Source organism: Phoenix dactylifera, chromosome 18, assembly GCF_009389715.1.
Source record: "Phoenix dactylifera cultivar Barhee BC4 chromosome 18, palm_55x_up_171113_PBpolish2nd_filt_p, whole genome shotgun sequence".
In the NCBI taxonomy this organism is placed as follows: Eukaryota; Viridiplantae; Streptophyta; class Magnoliopsida; order Arecales; family Arecaceae; genus Phoenix; species Phoenix dactylifera.
The window spans coordinates 6,601,524-6,620,149 of record NC_052409.1 but is presented as its reverse complement, the minus strand read 5'-3'; the positions used below and the strand labels follow the sequence as shown (position 1 = coordinate 6,620,149).

Below are 18,626 nucleotides of genomic sequence, written 5' to 3'. Positions count from 1 at the left end.
CTATGCTTATTGCTATTCTTCCACACTTGAACCCTAGTCCCCTTAGGGCTTTTCCCCTCATGCCTTGAAAATCCGCCATAAATTAACTTAAAAATGACCAATAACACAATCTACAAACATACACGCACAAAAAAAAAAAAATTCTTTTTTGTTTTTCTCCTTTCTCTCTCTTCGGATCCATTCGAGTTGGATTGGGTCCGTTCGGTAAATCTAAACCCGTTTCTGAAAATGATTCGGATCCAATTTTAGAATCCAACTTGGACCTGCAGGTCTTAAAATTCGGATCGGATCGGATCTACGCAGATCGGGTCGGACGGATCAGATCACGGATCGACCCAACCTATTTACAGCCTTATATATAATACAAAAGTTAAATATTAAACATAAGTTTTTTTTGATTAAGCTCGTCAGCTTTGCCAATAGTCTTGAGTCTGAGCTGTTTGACGCAATAATAGAAAGATACACAATAAAACATGTATCCTGAATTGTCGTTAAAAGAGTCTGTGTTAGATGGTAAAATTTCTAGAAAACTTAGATGACACCCTCCCTCCTCTATAGCCAAATATTACTTATATCTTGACATAAGAAATTTCATGTTTAAATGCATGAGATATAAAATTTGTATCTAAGTAAGCACCTCATATTAGCTACTAAAATCAACTAAAATTCTGTATGCGTGACACATGTGCTTTAATCTAGGTCTCGAATCAATTTGGAGGCTTATATACTAAATAAGAAAAAAATGAGATAGTATATCTCTATAATATAATGAGTTTTTGTTTTTTTTTCTTTATTTATAGTGCCTATCGAGATTCCTCCAACATGATAGGTCTAAAATTCTTATGTGTTGTATGTTGAACTTGGATAGATTTATGAGAACTAAAACTGAACTTAGTATTGGAACTTTTTGTTTATTCTAAAAAAAATAAATATTTTGTAGAACCATCTTATGCTTATTATTTGTAATCAATATTATTGAATGATAAATTAATTTAAACTTAAGTTGGTAAAATGATTTAATAGTTAGTATAATAGTATCTTGGACGTATTGCTTTGGGCATTTGTGGTTCTCAAAAATTTTGGCTTGGATGATTTTCACATATAAAACCTCATTTGGCTATATATATATATTTATATACAAGTAGATTAAGACCGGCAAATGATTCGCCGAAACTCTGGATTCGGCCCGAGTTCCGAAATCCGGTCCATTTCTAGCTTCGCTCTCGCCCCAAATCAAGTCCCCCTCTCCGTCCCTTCGTTCGTCGCACTCTCAGCGGCCATGGCTTCTCCTCTTCCCTCGATCCCCCGCGCCGTCTCCTCCCTCCACTCAATCCTCCCTTCTCCCGTCCTCCTCGGCCCCGAAGCCTCAGGCGCCCGCCGCCGCAGGACTCCCGGAGCCGCCGTCTCCGCCACCTTCCAGTGGAACCGCATGCCCCAGCTCGCCGGCGAGACCCCCCGCGTGGTGGTGGTCACCTCCGGCAAGGAAGGCGTCGGCAAGACCACCACCGCCGCCAACGTCGGCATCTCCCTCGCCCGCTTCGGGTTCTCTGTCGTCGCCGTCGACGCCGACGCCGGCCTCCGCAACCTCGACCTCCTCCTCGGCCTCGGGAACCGCGTCCACTACACGGCCGTCGAGGTCCTCAACGGCGACTGCCGCCTCGACCAGCCCCTCGTCCGCGACCGCCGCTACCCCTCCCTCGAGCTCCTCTGCATCTCCAAGCCCCGCTCTATGTTCCCCCTCGGCTTCGGCGCCAAGGCCCTCACTTGGGTCGTCGACGCCCTCCGCTCGCGCGCTTCGGGCGCCCCTCACTTGGTCCTTATCGACTTCCCTGCTGGCATCGACGCCGGATTCATCACCGCCATCGCCCCTGCCAGTGAGGCCGTGCTCGTGACCACCCCTGACATCACCGCCCTTCGCGACGCCGACCGGGTCACTGGCCTCCTCGAGTGCGACGGCATTCGGGACATCAAGATGGTCGTTAACAGGGTCCGCACTGATCTTATGAGAGGGAAGGACATGATGTCGGTGCTCGACGTGCAGGAAATGCTCGGCCTTGCACTGCTTGGGGTCATTACAGAGGACTCAGAGGTGATTAAGAGCACGAATCGAGGATATCCTCTTGTTCTTAACAAGCCTCCAACGGTGGCTGGGCGGGCATTCGAGCAGGCTGCGTGGAGGCTGGTCGAGCAGGATACCATGACTGCAGTGATGGTCGAGGAGGAGCCCAAGAAAAAGGGCTTCTTTTCCTTCTTTGGAGGGTAAAAGGTTTTAAAGTTTTCCAGACTTCTATCATTTGGGAGCAGAGGATTCTGGATCAGGGTTGATTTGATGCAAGCCACGGGGGACGGTCAGATTGCAGATATGGTGAGCAAGCATGATAGTGCACAGTTGGTAGGTAGGATGACTACTTGTCTTTTTCTAATTTTAACTATTCAAGGTGATCTGATTCTTTGTTTGAAATCTAAAGCGGGTTTGTATTTTGCGCTAAAATTCTAATGCCAATAGTCTTGTGGTTTTTTGGTTCTTGTTACAGTTTTTGGTAATTCATCATAGTGTAGTGTAATCAAATGATTGAAAAGGATGGTTTTCTTCCCCCTGATGTGTTGATTTTATATTTTACTTTTAAGACAAACCATACTTAATCTCCCTTTTATTAATGGAAATGGATCTTCTTATGTAGTTCTAAGATTGATGATTTTATTGTCATGGGTTTTTTATGTGGTAAAGCCTATCAATTTGAGCATCCTATTGTACTATCTTGAAAAAGGGGGGGAGCAATGAAGAAAGTATCTCATTGTAGCATGGAGTTCCATTTCACATCGAATCATTGAAATTTTTCTTCTTTTTGAGCGCATGTGTTCTATTGGCACTAAAGAAACACATATACAAAATGTTATTTGCAAAGTTATGTTTGCCGAAATGCTTTAATCTTCAACATGCAGTATTACTTTAATTGCAGTGCGTCATGTATGATTATATATAGATAACTTGTTTATATGGTTCCAATCGGAAGAGAATTTCATTTTCCGGATGGTGGATTGTATGATTTTCCTTTTCATGTGGATTAAGGTATTTAGTTTGTCTCAGGTTTGATTGAAGATTTAGATAGAACAAATCAATTGTGACATAGTAGTTTCCTTTTCATGTGCTCTAATTGTATGTGTCTAGAAGCACTTTTTGAAGTAATATACATCTTATTACTGATTCTATTGTTTATTTATCTGCTAATAATTCCAAAGCCATGTTTAAAGTTTATGCATTGGCATACAAACCTAATTGCGATATAAGGAAAAAAAGTATTATGTTTGTGACATGTTATAAACTATCTCATTAGGATAAATTTAACAATCCCTTGACGAAAAAAAAAAGTGAACTATTGAACAGTGTGATTGATCAGACAAGTACCAAGGACTTTGAGTACATTAAGCTTTGGTAGTCCATCCTTAAGATACAAAGAACCTTTGTCTTGCCTCCCTAACCATTGCACGATATGTGAAATGGTCTAGAGCAAGTCTCACCTGTACTCATGTAAGAACAAGTAAAGAATATTTTCCATTAAGATTGAGATGAGAGGTGAAGAGAAGGTTCTCTTTTATGTCTTCTGGTTTGTGAGTTTAGCTGGTATATAACCAAAAGTTCGGAGAAGTGGCTGTAGTATAAAAGCAGCCAGGGAACCCTGAGCACCTAGCTGGTAAGAGGGCGCTTATGCAGTTCGAGGAGGAGGAGGAGGAGGAGCAGGTGGAGGAAGAGGAGATAAGAAGTGGAGAAGGCGGAGGAGGATACAAGAAGGGAAAAAAACTAGGCTCTGATGTCTGCTATTTCTGCTTCTTCTTGTTATCTGTAGTTGTTCCATAGCCCTGAAATCTCCTCCCTTCTTCCCAAGTTTAAAGCAAACCAGAGCTTCAACTTTTGATTGAGGAGCTACTTGAGCAGGATTGAACACTCTTGTTTCGCTTGACTCACCTATCCCAAACTGTCCTGCACAAGCTATGCACTTGGCCCAACCCAAACTGCATATGTAGGTTCCAAGGATTATTTCAGGCAGCCTAGGCTCCTACTGTGCATTTCCATAACAACTAGAGCACTGCATTTGCCCATGCAGCAGCATGGAGTACTTTTTCAAACACTGATTAACAATTCTCATTCAATATTACATCTCTCCCAAAAGCCAAATTGTCACAACATCAACCAATGACTGTAAGAAGGAAACAAATGGGTGAATATTATGATGATCCTTGAAGGATAATACCATAATGTACTGACTGTTAAATCTTCAAGAGCAAATAAGACTCGAACAATAGAAAGATTTCAAAAGTGAAATTTGAAATAATTTCAAGGTGAATGTGTTTTAAGTGCATCGGCACCCAAACTGGTGCCTCAAACTAGCTTGTCATGATGCATCTCAGCTTGCTTGATTTGCATGCATGTGAAAATGTTTTTTAATCAAAAGCCAAAGGATTCAACTTCTAGAATCCTTTATATCTTTATAAGGCTGGACAAGTTTTTTTTTTTCTAACATAATGCAGGGATAAAGACATAAGAAAAGGTTCAAAGAAGTATGGTCCCTCCAAGAATTAAAATTCGAGTTCCTTCTTGTAGTTTGAACTTGTAGAAGAAACCCGAACCAAAAGTGGTCAATGACAGTAGATAGCCCATTCGTGTTTGCATACTGGTCAGATACACAAAACAACAGATGTTCGTAAAATTGAAACTCCGACAATCTTAGGCAAGCCAAAAATTAATTCATGGGGATGGAGTGCCAAATCTCAATTTTTACTCTTGAGGGCATTTGCAAGGCACCTTGAACTGAACATCGTTCTTTATTGTTGACTGATTTGCCATAAATTTTTAACATCAACCTAGGTAGATAAATCATCATAAATTTGGCATAAAAACCAATGATCTTCTTGCTATGAGCATTACTGACTTAGTACCCAAAAATTATTTTAAACCATATCATGCCCTAAACTATTTACGGATATGTATAAACTTTTTAAGTCTGCTTAGAAATCAGAAGATAATTTCCAGTGTCATAGCAAAATCCTTTATTTCTAATCTGATGAACTCCATGATGTGAAAAGCTAAGGAACTTCGATACAAACAAAAGGAAAAACTCTAGCAAAATGCAGGCTTTGAGAAGTGCATGACTTTGACATTAAGGTGGCTGAAGAAAAATCTTTGTTACTCAATATCATGAGATTCAACCTATTGAATAAGAGATTAATATCCTTTATGTTGCTCTTAGGAAGGGAGTTCCTCATAGGTTTATGAACTTGATTCTCCCCTATTTGTTGGGTTCATCCTGCTGCATTGAACTTGTGTATGAATTCACCTGGGATCATTTTGCTGCATGTAACCTTTTTTGAGCTTGGATTTGTAATCAGTGTAGATGGTTTAACCCACAGAATGGTTGTGACAATATTGCTCTTTTAAAACTTGCCCTTCATAATGCAATTAAACTCTTGTAGCTTTTGATGCAGAAGAATGTCCTAGACAATGCAAATACTAGGAATCTACCAATAGGGCGTCCGAAATCCACCGAACAATGGTAACTAAACCCGCGGAATCCACCAACAGGGTGTCGGAATCCACCAACAAAAGAAAATATGAGGAAGCTCTCAAAATTAATCAGTCTTACAAGCGTTTATATAGGTAAAGACTAAAAAGAAAAGACAAACCAAAATATCCCTATAGAAAAGACGAAAGTACCCAACAAATAAAACATAAAAATCTCTCTCTCTCTCTCTCTCTCTCTCTCTCTCTCTCTCTCATAATATGTCACCCAGCTAAAGTGTCACTGGGTGGGCTGCCCTTCCGTGCTTGTGACTATACACATGTCTGATTGATGATCTGTAACTGGTGTGCGCACCAACTCTTCTGAGGTGGGAGAAACTCGACTCAGTCGAGTGAGACTGTAGGCGGCTCTGGTAGTACTTCAATATGTCTGAATCAATCTGTTGTAGCTCATCACGAGTAATCTACGTGCTATCGGAATCTAGACGGTCTCTCCATCGGACTAGAAAATGGTGAGCTCTTATTTCAGTAGTAGATATTATCTGTTTATCGAAAATAGCATCTATCTTTTCTTTTCGTATGGGTGGAAAAGGGGAAGTGTTAGGGTCAAAAGTTATAAATTTATGATCAGAAAAGCCTAATACGCTACTTAAAGAAAGTTATTTGATCCATTGCACTATACTAAAATCCTAGTAGCATCTATGCTATGGTTGAGAAAATTTGGTAACTGTAAATTGATATTCACATACCTTAGTGCCTAACAAGATCTTCTTCCACATATATGGGATTAGTTTCAAGAATAAAGGCACAATCCATCAAAGTTTCAAGAAATTTTATGACCCCCACTCACACTAATGGCAACCCTTTCAGACTTCTACTATGTAGGTTTCATATAATTAAAAATTTATCATTCAGAATTTCCAACAGGTGAGAACCTTACACTTGGAAGTGTAATCACAACTTTTAACCAAAACTAACAAGAAAAGAAAATTCATACTTAATTAAAAGCTCCAGCATTTCATCTTACTTTAGATGAGTTAAAACTGACCTCTCATCATCACTTTTTACTTCTACATCAGAGTCATAGCCACATGGCGGAGGAGTTTGTCGTTGGCGACGATTGCCGGAAGGCCTGTGGGAGGCGGTAGACTAGGGCGGAGAGGAGATCAATGAAAAGAGGAGGGCTCTACTGCCCTTGTTCAAATCAAGAAGTCCGGTCGGGTTGCATGGGCCAAGTCTGCAGATCAGGTTTGGTTCGGGTTGTCGGGTGCGGATTTTGGATCGGGTTATCAGCAGTTGAAGGGGATATAAATTGGTTTTATATATTTGTGGATTCATCCTAAGCTTTTAATTTGAACTTTTTAACTGTCTGAAATCCAAACCAAATAACAAAATATTTAAAAAAAATATTAAAGTTTTTGAGCAAGATTTACAGTATTCAAATATCAAACACTTTAGTTGCTTCTCTTGACTTTATAAAGCTTGCAATATTTCATTTTGAGGGCATATGCAGTTTCCATATTTTATTTAGCAGCATTTATATTCGCTTTCATGTATTGGATCCACTTGTCTCAATGGGCATATGGGTTGGCTTCCATAGCAGATTTGAAAAAAAAAAATTATTTTATTTTTTGGTAAAAAAATATAGGAGATTTTGTAAAAAAAAAATCTTATCAGCATTTGGATTTTATAGTAAAGAGGCTTCATATTTAGGATTTATAGAATAATTATGCCACTAGCCTAGTGATAATTGAGGAACAAAGTAAGCTATAAAGTGATGAAAATTATAAAATTATTTTTATAAATACACATAGTAGAAATTTGATGGTTCAGTAAAATCCAAAATAAGATATTTCTGCTAAGAAAAAATATTTCTGGACAAATAAAAATTGCTGATCACAAAAAAAAAGAAAAAATAATATTATTATTTTAAATCAACCTTCTCTAATGTGCTTTACCAATTTGCATTTATGAGAAATAGCGTTAACCATAAATCAAACTTCGAGTCTAAATTATATATTTTTTTAATTGAGCTTTGAGTTAAATCTATTTAAAATTTATAGTGTCCAAGTTTTACACATGTGGCGCCGAAAATATTTTGGTGTGTTTGGTGGGTCCTCACAATATTATTTATTTATAAATAAAAAATAATTTTTTTAAGCTCGAAAAAGATTCTCAACAATCCAGATTTAGACTTTTCTACCGATCATTATTATTTGCGACAAGCACAGAAACTTTTGGTGCAAGAAAGAAGAAAAAAAATCTTGCAGCATTTTTTTAATCTTTTTAAGCTACATAAATTATTTATATAAATTATTTTTAATTTTTGGGTAGATAACGAGATAAGTTTTTGGGTAATGCTGACGAGGCCTCTCCCACGAGAGCCGCCGTAGGGGCTGACGATTCCACGGACTGCCACGTTTACCTCCCTTCTTATTCTGCGTTTCCGCTTTCTCGTGGGGTCGGATCCCGTTCCCATCCCAGTCCAACGCGCAAAAGGGGGAAACTATATGTGTAGACTTTGAATACCGAAAAGTAGTAGAAGAAGAGGTAGAAGAGCAGCGAGAGCGATGGAAGAGAAAAAGAGACGTGGATCGATGGAACCCCAGCTCTCTTTTCACGGGCTTCCACCTCCCAAGCCCTCGCCTTTTTCTCCTCTCCCCTCTTTTCCTCCCATCTTTTCCCTCAGACCCAGCGCCTTCTCCTCCTCCCCATGACCTCCTCCTGCTCCTCCTGACCCCCTTTCTGGAGCCCAAAACCCAGAGAGAGAGAGAGAGCGCGCGCACGAGAGAGAGACAAAGAGAGCAGAAAGAGAGAGAAGCGAAGAGGTTGGTGGCGACGGGGAAGATGGAGGTGGGGTCTGGCTCCGGGGAGGGGCACATCAAGGGCGTGCCCACCCACGGCGGCCGTTACGTGCAGTACAATGTGTACGGCAACATCTTCGAGGTCACTGCCAAGTACGTCCCGCCGATTCGGCCCGTCGGTCGTGGGGCCTACGGCATTATTTGGTGAGACGATTTCATCTCGCTTGCAATCCTCCTTCGATTAATCGATTAATTAACTTGTATTTGCATCTCAAAATCTTTTCTTTCTGGCATGCACATCAAGTTTAGGTTTTTGTACTGATTCTGATTCGGATATCAATTAAGATTCTGTACTGGGGAATTAATTCTTTCCTTACATAGGCTTCTTTTCTTTTTGTGGATTATTGGTCATTTAACTGAAGTAAAAGGAAGAGAAAAAAAAAACAATCACTTTTTTATTTGTTCACAAACGCTTGGGTGTTGTCCAGAAATTTTAGAAAAATAATCCCAAGAAGAGTTTACTAGCGTCCTCTGGTGTTTTTCCCGTGATGATCAATGACTTTTTTTGTGTGTGTGTGGGGGGGGGGACAACTTGGTAGAATTCTTCAGCTTCTACTCCGGTATGAGTTAAGTTAAGGGCCACGAGGCAGGCCTCTCCTTGTCTTGGTTGCCACAGGTGACTTCAACTTCACAAGGTTTACTTCAGGCGAAGTTATAGGTGTGATGCGGATGAGTTTGGGATTGCAATCAGAGAGCTCGATTTGGTGGACCTGCTATTAGAAGGTAGGGGATTCATCATGTCTTGATCATGCCCTCAGCTCTTTGAATTGGAAATCCAAGTTCCTAGGGGTCCTCTAGATTGCTGCCTAAACCTATCCATGAGCTCAATGATTGGTTTTGTGAAGTTGTGGTTTCATCATGAGGGAGATGAAGCAGTTTCTTTTGAGAAGTTTTGGTGTTAGGTGGAGGGTTTCACCTTTAGTTAGGGACTTCTGGAACTCAGTCCTTCTCAAGTTCAATCAGTGTTCTTTGTTTTAATGATTACTTTAGATGTCTCTAGAAATGGCTAAATGATTGAAAAAGAGAGGTTTGAAATATCATCAAAACTAGACTCTTCAAAAAGAAACGAGGATACATTAAAGAGACCAGAGTGCTCTAGAAGGCTGAGCAGGCCAGTCATATAGATGCAAAATTATATCCACAGCAAATGCCTGAAGTTGGAGGAAACACTCTGGAGAGAGTGATCTAGGGTCTTGTAGCTTTGTAAAGGGGACCTCAGCACTATTTGCTTTGGTAAAATCACAAACACCATGAGGCACTTCAGCACCATTTGGAATGTCGATCACGAGGGAAAATCAGTCTCATTGGATAGAGATCTTCGTAAGTCCTCCCTCCTTTACTCGCAATCTTCGCTATCGCCCTATGCTTTGGATTAGATGTTTCTTGATGTGCTGAGGTCTGCAGCTTGGATTTTAGAGGGACAGATCTTTGTGCCAGTTAGTTCCTGTTATTCTTCTACCAGGGTTTTGTCAATAAGAACATTTGTGAGCTCCTCTCAGTCTTTCTTCTAGGGGCCAGGGTTTGTCGCATTTCACCCTCATGGAAAATGGTCCTCATTCCTAAGAAAGAAGATGCTGCTGTTTTAGTTTCAGAATATAGGCTTATGAGACTCCTTAAGGGTGTCTCCAAGATTTTCAGCACAACTTCTGGCCCTGGTGCTGCATTTGGTTGTTGAGTCCTCTCAGTCTGCCTTCCTCAAGGTCAGGACTAGTCTAGCTAGTTATAGACTGTGTAACAAGGTTATAGGAAGTTGTCCTCTGGTGTCCTCAGAGAAAGATCTCGAACATTTTTCTTAAATTAGACCCAAGAAGGCTTGTGACCTTTCTATGCTAGAGGGTTCGCCAACAGTTGCTAGCTGCTAGAGGGCTTAGCCCAAATTGGACAAGTTGGGTTTTGGAGAGCAATCTCTTCTGAGTACACGTTCATCTGCAATGGCTCCACGGGCAGCGCTCTCCAATATCGAAGGGGGCTCAGGTAGGGACACATTCTCTTGTTGTTGTATGCTTTCTAGTCATAGATGTACATAGCCTCATGAAGTCTAAAAGCAGTGGCCTTCATTTCTGGGCGGGAAAGTATGATGGCCTCTCATGGAGTACGTAGAGCATTTCTTGTTTATATTACTCTTTCCTTCTTTTCCACTTGAGCCTTTCTTTCTTGTTTAATGTCTCTCATAAGAGATTTCCTTGTTTAAACAACTCCTATTTGTAAGTAATTTCATTACTCAAGAATTGTTTCCCGTTATATCCACTACACTGAAGAATTTATCTTTAACAGTTTGATCCTTAGAACTAATGGTTAATACTCTGTAGACTGAATCACCTTTTTTTCTCCTTGTCCTGCAGTGCTGCTGTGAATTCACAGACAGGCGAAGAGGTTGCTATTAAGAAGATTGGCAATTCATTTGATAACCGAATTGATGCCAAACGAACTTTAAGAGAAATAAAGCTTCTTCGTCACATGAATCATGAAAATGTGAGTTCAACTTACTGGTTGTAGTCAATGTAACATCTTTTAGCATCCAACTGATCCTTTTGAATCATGCTATCTATTTGATTAGTAGCAGTTTTATCAGTTGTAAATTCTTCCTCAACATCATTTTTCAATTATTGTCTTTGTTACCAGTATCACAGGGTTATGAGGTAAGGATTCATTAACAAAGACTTCGCAAAGTTGCTTGACTGCATCAAGCTTTTAGATAACAAGCATTAGGCATTGAAACTGTTGATTTCTCCTCTTCCAAGGAAACTATTTCATCATAGCATAAAATTGTAAAATAATACCATGAGAGAAAACACCCTGCCTGTATTATTTGTTAATTAAATGCTTATGCAGTGCTGAAGCATCTGCATAGAAATTGTTGGATAGTCACTTCTATGATTTTGCATACTGCTTGCCAATGCGGGGATAGGAGTCCTGTAAAGATGCTCCTCTGTGGTAATATGTGGTAATATGTCATATTTTTTCTGCTGGTAGTTAAGAATACCTCTATGTTATGCTGCTCCTTTTGAACATGATCATTCTTTTTGGCTATGTTATTTTGAAGTAGCCATGTATTAAGGTCCTTAGCTGTCTCCATGTTTCTTTGTTCAAACAACTGCTAGCATAACTGTAGACACTCTTGCAAGGGTAGATTTCTGTAAATTAGAGTTCTATAAGGTTATCATTGTTAAAACAATAGAAACTATATAGCTTTTATTAGTCCTGCTACAATCTATTCAGCAAGTTTCTGTTGGAGGTGATCTTTTGAAGAATTTCTAGCCATCCAGAATTTATGGTTTCACTGCAGATATTTCATCTTCTTCTTCAGTTATACTAATTTTCCTAGGTTTGTACTGCTGTAGTTTGGAATATATGTTAGATATACTCGTGCCCCCTGTGCAGTGTAATGAGTTTGATCTGGTTTGACATCCATCTTACTGATTTAATGGTTCTTTTACACTTACTGTTTCTAAAATATTTTTGTACGAGGGGTTTCTCTTTATTCATGATTTCTTTGTATTCCTTGAACAACTATTATCCTTGCGTTATTGTTGGAATTATTTGTTTATGTGCTAGCTCCCCTTTATAGAATCCATACATCTTTGACAACTTGATTAATTATTGGTCACAGGTTATTGCAATAAAGGATATCATACGCCCTCCAAAAAGGGAAAACTTCAATGATGTCTATATTGTTTATGAATTAATGGATACTGATCTTCATCAGATAATTCGCTCCGACCAGCCATTGACTGATGACCATTGCCAGGTTTGGCGCTTGCAATCTCTCTGGTATTTATTCTTGCATACTTAAGAAGTAGTTCCATAAATGCATAGTTGGACTTGTTTCTTATTTTTCTTGTTTCGTAATGTTCGTATATCATGATTTAAGCGGAAATTAATTTTGTGTACCATGTCTTTAGGTTACTGGAAGCCTATTATCTATAGCTTTTACATGTCCATATTGGTCTTCTGCACAAGTTCATACAATTGCCCAGACACAATTTAAGTGCCCTAACAGTTCTAGACTCACTTGCTATTAGTTGATTCTAACCGATCCAATTATCATGAAGAAATCCTCCTACCCCAATTTTCACCTCACTCAATGTCCAACCAATTTTTGCTTTAGGGCATCTTTAACAAATCCATATCAAACCATATAGGGAAGATAGAGTTTTTCAAAACCTTTTCCAAAAAAAAAAAGATTTTTTAAATAATCCAAGATAAAGCCATCCAAGTGTTATTGAACATTGACGCTTTTCTTGGATTTCTGGATGGTCCACCAAATCCATGGTCTAAACTTACTTCTCTGTTGGATAATTATTGTCACTACTTCTTGCTCAAAATAGAGGGTGGGTCTTGGTGCAACAGTAAGGTTGCTCTACTGTGACCTGGACATCATAGGTCCAAAATGCAAAAGCAACCTCTCCACATGCGAGAATAATGTTGCGTACATCTGACCCTCTCTGGACCCTAGCCTCATGCAATGAGACACCTTTTACTTCTTGCTAAAAACATCACTATTTCTTGGTGATAAAATTGAGTAAATTTGTGTGCTTGTCTCTTTTAAATAAACATGATTGTTTTAAATTATAAATTAGGAGCAATTCATCAAAGAATAATTTTACAATTAAATATTTATAGTTTTAGCAATTAATTTTGATATTATTATATGTCATAACGATTATGTTATTCAAATATAAAATTTAACCATATTATTGATTTTATTTTTCAAATTTTCATCGATCCTTTCTTTGTATAGAATTGGCGACATAAATTTGATATGGAGGCATTCCAAAGGATTCGGAATGCATGCAGGATGAAGTTAAAATGCAGGTATTGCTTGCATTATTTCAAAGGAGGCAAAATGTGCAGAATGGTTAGGTTTAGATGTCTGGTACCCTTCAAGAGGTCCAAGATGTATGCTTGGGTTACAAGATATCTTATAAAGCACAACAAGCATTAGGAATGTCCTTTCACATGCTTGGAACTGTATTCGTTGCTCTTTGGAAGAAGGCTACAACATAAAGACCCTCCAGATGTCCTTGAATACTCCTGTTTTCAGATTTCTTTTTGAATCAATGAAGTCTGTGTAAATAATTCCTGTTTACTTTGTTTTTTTTCTAATATCTGAATAAAAGATTCACCTAAATCATTTGCCTTTTTCTTGCATGATGCTAAATTTATTTTCTGTGGTCCTTGTTACAAGTCTGAATCTTTATTTTATTACAGTAGAAGTTGCTTATAGTATGAATCATAAGTTTGATTCTCTGTTAGGAACATATACTTTTGTATTCTATTTTCCTTTTCCCTTAAGACCTGATTAAATAAGCCAAGCCAATCAAATTTACTCAGATATTTTTTATATGTTGGTGGATCTGATTCCAGTCTTATTTCTTTTCATTCCTTCAAGAGTTCCTTTGATTGTTTTAATCTAGTAGATTTTCTCTTCCCTCCCTCATGTATGTTTCTCTCATAACACTGTTAATCCAGCGTTGTTCTTGTTTAACAACTTCTGTGAGTATCATGTCCATTATTCTATCATCTCATCCTCTTCAGATTCTATGCTATAGTCAATTTTGATGATTCTGCAGCAAGGCTGATCCTTATTTTTATTCTCCTTTTTGTAACTGTTTCAAATCTCAAAATCTTCATTGTTTCCTGTTTAACATAACAGTCTTTGTTATGACTGCTGTTTTCCCATTCCAATCACCTTGCTTTTTTAAATTTATCCACCTGCTTCCATGCTCTGACTTTTTCATCGAATTATTTCTATAGACAAAGTAAACACAAGTTTTTTTCTGGAATCTGTGTTGCATCTGAACTGCATGTGAGCTGTTTCTGGAATTTATAAAATGTGCATGCTTTCCTTTTTCCTTTTTTTTAATAACTTGCTTTCTCATGTTTTGTTGCTTTTCTTTTTTCCCCTCCTCATCCACCATTCTCATGATTTCTTTTTTGGAACTTTTGTTAAATTGCAACTTGTTGCATTTGTGAATTCAATCAAGAATGAACACGTTCATTTGTTCTATTCTTGTCCTACATTGTCAACATTTTTTACCTTAGTCGATCAAGTTTAGATATCTAGAGTGTGTGGTAACCATAAGTCTGAGAGGTAAAAAATGAATTATTTATCGTGGTTGTAGAGCTTTCAATGAGGTTAGCAGAGCTTGTTGCCACAGTCAGGACTGCCAGGCTCTTCCTGAAGCTTTTATTTATATATCCATAAGATAATTGATATCATCTATTACCTATTTGTGGTTTTATGGTGGTGTTAGGGGTGATGTTGCTATTCTATTTGCTATTCATTGAAGCCTTTTGTAATATTTTTGGCTGGTAATTTAAGTGATTTAGGGCATTGTGATCTTGCTGCATGATAATACTCTCTAGAATATAAGCATCAGTTATCTTTTACTGTCTTGCAATCTGATCATGCATGATTTTCGAATGCAATGCACTTGGCAGTTTTTCCTTTATCAGTTACTTCGTGGGCTGAAATATGTGCATTCAGCACATGTCTTGCACCGAGACCTTAAGCCTAGCAATTTGCTCGTAAATGCAAATTGTGACCTTAAAATAGGAGATTTTGGACTGGCGAGGACAACTTCTGAAACAGACTTTATGACGGAGTATGTTGTCACTCGTTGGTATCGGGCACCTGAGTTGCTTCTTAATTGTTCAGAGTACACTGCAGCAATTGATATTTGGTCAGTAGGATGCATACTTGGTGAAATCATGACCCGAGAGCCACTATTTCCTGGAAAAGACTATGTTCATCAGCTAAGGCTGATAACTGAGGTATGATCTTGAGATATTTCTATGCATAAACCAGTTTCTATGGTTGTTACTCTTAGATGAATTTCCAGCTGAACAATAATGACGTTTATCAATTCATTCAATCTTATGGCAACTTGGTATACATATTGCTCAACAATGATGTTTTTCCTTTGGTACTTCAGCAACTAGACGGTCTTCTTTCCCTCCCCCACCATAATTGTTAGGTTAAGTTCTTCATTGTTTTGTTCTATTTTTTCTATTTATAACTTTTTACTATTCCAATGAAGATGCATTTATATTACATTAGGGAAGCCATGTCAGTGCATCATAAACTACAGGTCACCAATCAAAAGCAGACCTCTGGCCAGCATCTTGGACATCCATCCATTTTTATTCAGAATCTATGAGCATAAAAGGGATTTATATGTTTAAATTTCAAGTATTGGCAAGTTCAAAGAGCATGTTGGCAATATGTGATACCTTTAAGTATTATCTGTGTCACGTCTACTTATCAGTACATAATTTTCAGTCAGATTTACTGATTGATAGATATCGTATACACTGCATCTGATTTTTTCCCTGTTCAATGTGGCAAACTTGGTTGGTTTAATGGACTGACTTCTTGATTATTGCATTTTTGTGTCGGCATTGGTATATCTAAAAATGTTGTTAAAATAATATATCATGTCTGATATACATTGATATATCTAAAAATATTGTTAAAGTAAGATATCATGTCTGAAATTGTATTTCTACAAGTAACCTTATTGACTGTTTATTTTCTAGTGGTTCTGCTGACAGCATCTGACCTATCTTGAATTGAAATTTGAAAAAAGAAATATATGCTCTTGGAACAAGATTGAGAAATCTGTTTATCAGACTAACCAGAGTGCCCTGATATGCATATTTTCCCATGAACTATGATACAGTGTGTTGCACGCTTCCATGGTTAACCATTATCCATTTATAAGTTGAAATCTGTGTGCAAGTTTGCTACTCCACATCAGTACAAGTTTGTAAGCATGGAGAGGTGTTGTCTATAATATAATATCAGGGAACTGATGACACTATAGTAAAAGAGGCACAATCTAGGAAGCATTTCTCTTTGCGGTTTCATGAGAGTGAAATTCTATGTTGATAACAATCATGATTTTGGTTTATTCATGCTCCTATTGTTAAACGTTGTGACAAATTAAATACTATTTTTATGGTTAAATTAGTTCTTCGGTTTTTCTCTCTAACTAATAGAGATGTGGTTTAAAGCTCAGCAAAACTCAACTACCTAAATTCCACTTACAAATCATCATACTGCACATCTGTATCTAGATCTTTAGTGTAGAGTTAACTCTCTCTCTCTCTCTCTCTGTGTGTTTGTGTTATCTCCAAGCAAAAGGCTTGAATAGATTGAAAAATTTCATTTTCAGTGTGCCGTTTCTAGATTGAGAAATTTCATTTTCAGTGTGCCGTTTCTACCTCGCAAAATTATTATATGAAAGCATTCTTCTAGCATTATATAGAATGATGCGATGGATAAGATTAAATGACATTGTGTTCTATCATTTTGAAAAGCTAATAGGTTCACCAGATGACTCAAGCCTTGGGTTTCTTCGAAGCGATAATGCCCGAAGGTATGTGAGGCAGCTCCCCCAATACCCAAGTCAACCATTCCGGGCTAGGTTTCCCGATAAGTCTAGTGGAGCTGTTGATTTATTAGAGAGAATGCTAGTGTTTGATCCAAGCAAGAGAATTACAGGTATATCAATATTTTAAAGGTTTCTGTTCTAATTTGCAACATATAAAATTTTTGAACCATTGTCTTCCTGCAGTTGATGCTGCTCTCTGTCACCCTTATTTGGCATCTTATCATGATATTAATGATGAACCTGTCTGCCCGGCTCCGTTCAGTTTTGATTTTGAACAGCCATCATTTACTGAAGAAGACATTAAAGAACTCATCTGGAGGGAAACTTTGAAATTTAATCCAGATCCAGTGCACTAGAGAAATTTTCGTGTATGTGCTATACATTGCTGAAGGTAATTGATAGTATTTGTAACTATGCTTTGCCCTTTGAATCAAAATTGCTGCCCAGTATATAACAGTATGGGTGAGTGGCCTGAAGCCAGTAGAAGCTTAAGTCATCTACCCATTCTACTTCTAGTCTGTTGTATTGTGAGTTTGAAGTTGAGCCAGAGCATGAGAAAACAAAGGTGACTCGATATTTCAAAAAGAAATCCATGTTGTATGCAGGTCTTTGCTTTGGACTATTTATTTGAGAAACAGTTGCTCTTTGTGTTAGAATTACATGGAAATGTTATGGTGCCCATATGCTTCAGCCACTGTTTAGAAATGTTATTAGTCCGTAATCTTTGAACTCTTTTAGAAGCTTCTATTCATTTACCTCAAATCATTGGCAGGGAAGTAGATAATTAAGTTTTTTGGATTATCCTGTCTTATATTGGCCATCTTTTCTCCTTAATTAGTCTTTCAGCTTATACCATGTTATCGTAGATGTAGTACTTCGAATTGGGAATTGGTGTTTGAAGAGAGTCATAGGAAATAAGTCTGCATTGCGTCTTGCTGCTGTGGAAAGTTTAATGTACAAGTATTGTGAGTTCCCTTGGTGAAGCTCCTGCAGTACAGCAGTCAGAATCTTTGTAAATTAACTTGTTTATTGGCAAATAGCTTCCAATTAATGTTGTTCTAGATGATATTTGGGGAGAGAAAAAATGTGGATGTGCAAGTCAATTTGACAGGAAAACGAAAAGAACATTAGACATACTATTGGTTGATGAGATCGCAAAAACCTGTAGTGATATATATACGTTGTCAAGAATTAATCTTCATCAATCACGCCAAATAATTCAAATAACTTAAATAATAAAAATGTAATGGCATTTATTCTTTTCATAACTTTTTGTTTGGTTAAATGGGATCATAATCATCCGTAAAAGAGGGATAGAAAGTCATGGAAACGCTTGTGGATCCTTTGGGAGTTCACTTTACATGGTAATACTTGAGTTACAGGTGATGCGCATGGATGATGATCAAAAGATTGAGTCACTGTTGTAGCCCTGAGACAACCCTCCTGGAGTTTGCATTGTATACAGATGGAGTAGATAGAATAAATTTGTGGCAACAGATTGTTTAATCTCTTCATATGGCCTTTATTGTCAATATAAGCTAATGCATTATCTTTGTTTTTTCTATTAATAAAGAGAAGTTATTTTTGACAAATTATTTTTTTCTCAAATAAAGAGAAGCTAACAAATTTGATAATGGACATGCTATAATAAAACTTCATCCTATACATTTGATACCATTCTGGCTTTCAAGGAGCAACAGAATATTTGATTGCACATTCTTGTATGAACTACGAAGCTTTTCCATTACCACCTGAAGAAAAGTATGAACTCTGAAGCTTAAATGCACTAGTCACCTCAATATCTGTATCAACATTGTATTGCTCCCCTAGGATCTCTTTGTCAATTGC

The 18,626-nt window shown here is 37.9% G+C and overlaps 2 protein-coding genes across 3 annotated transcripts; both read left to right on the top strand.

The window, feature by feature from the left end:
* Nucleotides 1-1,220: 1,220 nt before the first annotated feature.
* LOC103710738 (putative septum site-determining protein minD homolog, chloroplastic) lies at nucleotides 1,221-6,757 on the top strand. Of its 2 annotated transcripts, none has more exons than XM_039115540.1 (2): nucleotides 1,221-2,392; nucleotides 6,595-6,757. In XM_039115540.1, exon 1 carries the CDS (start codon nucleotides 1,280-1,282, stop codon nucleotides 2,261-2,263), a length of 984 nt encoding a protein of 327 aa, XP_038971468.1. In that variant the 5' UTR covers nucleotides 1,221-1,279; the 3' UTR covers nucleotides 2,264-2,392; nucleotides 6,595-6,757. The 2 variants fall into 2 exon arrangements, with proteins under 2 accessions (XP_038971468.1, XP_038971467.1); XM_039115539.1 differs by having other exon boundaries at nucleotides 1,221-2,396.
* Nucleotides 6,758-8,066: 1,309 nt separating this feature from the next.
* On the top strand, nucleotides 8,067-17,466 carry LOC103710737 (mitogen-activated protein kinase 2-like). The gene is made up of 6 exons (XM_017843699.3): nucleotides 8,067-8,523; nucleotides 10,722-10,851; nucleotides 11,990-12,127; nucleotides 14,824-15,156; nucleotides 16,705-16,888; nucleotides 16,962-17,466. Exons 1-6 carry the CDS (start codon nucleotides 8,363-8,365, stop codon nucleotides 17,132-17,134), a joined length of 1,119 nt encoding a protein of 372 aa, XP_017699188.2. The 5' UTR covers nucleotides 8,067-8,362; the 3' UTR covers nucleotides 17,135-17,466.
* The last annotated feature ends 1,160 nt before the right edge of the window (nucleotides 17,467-18,626 follow it).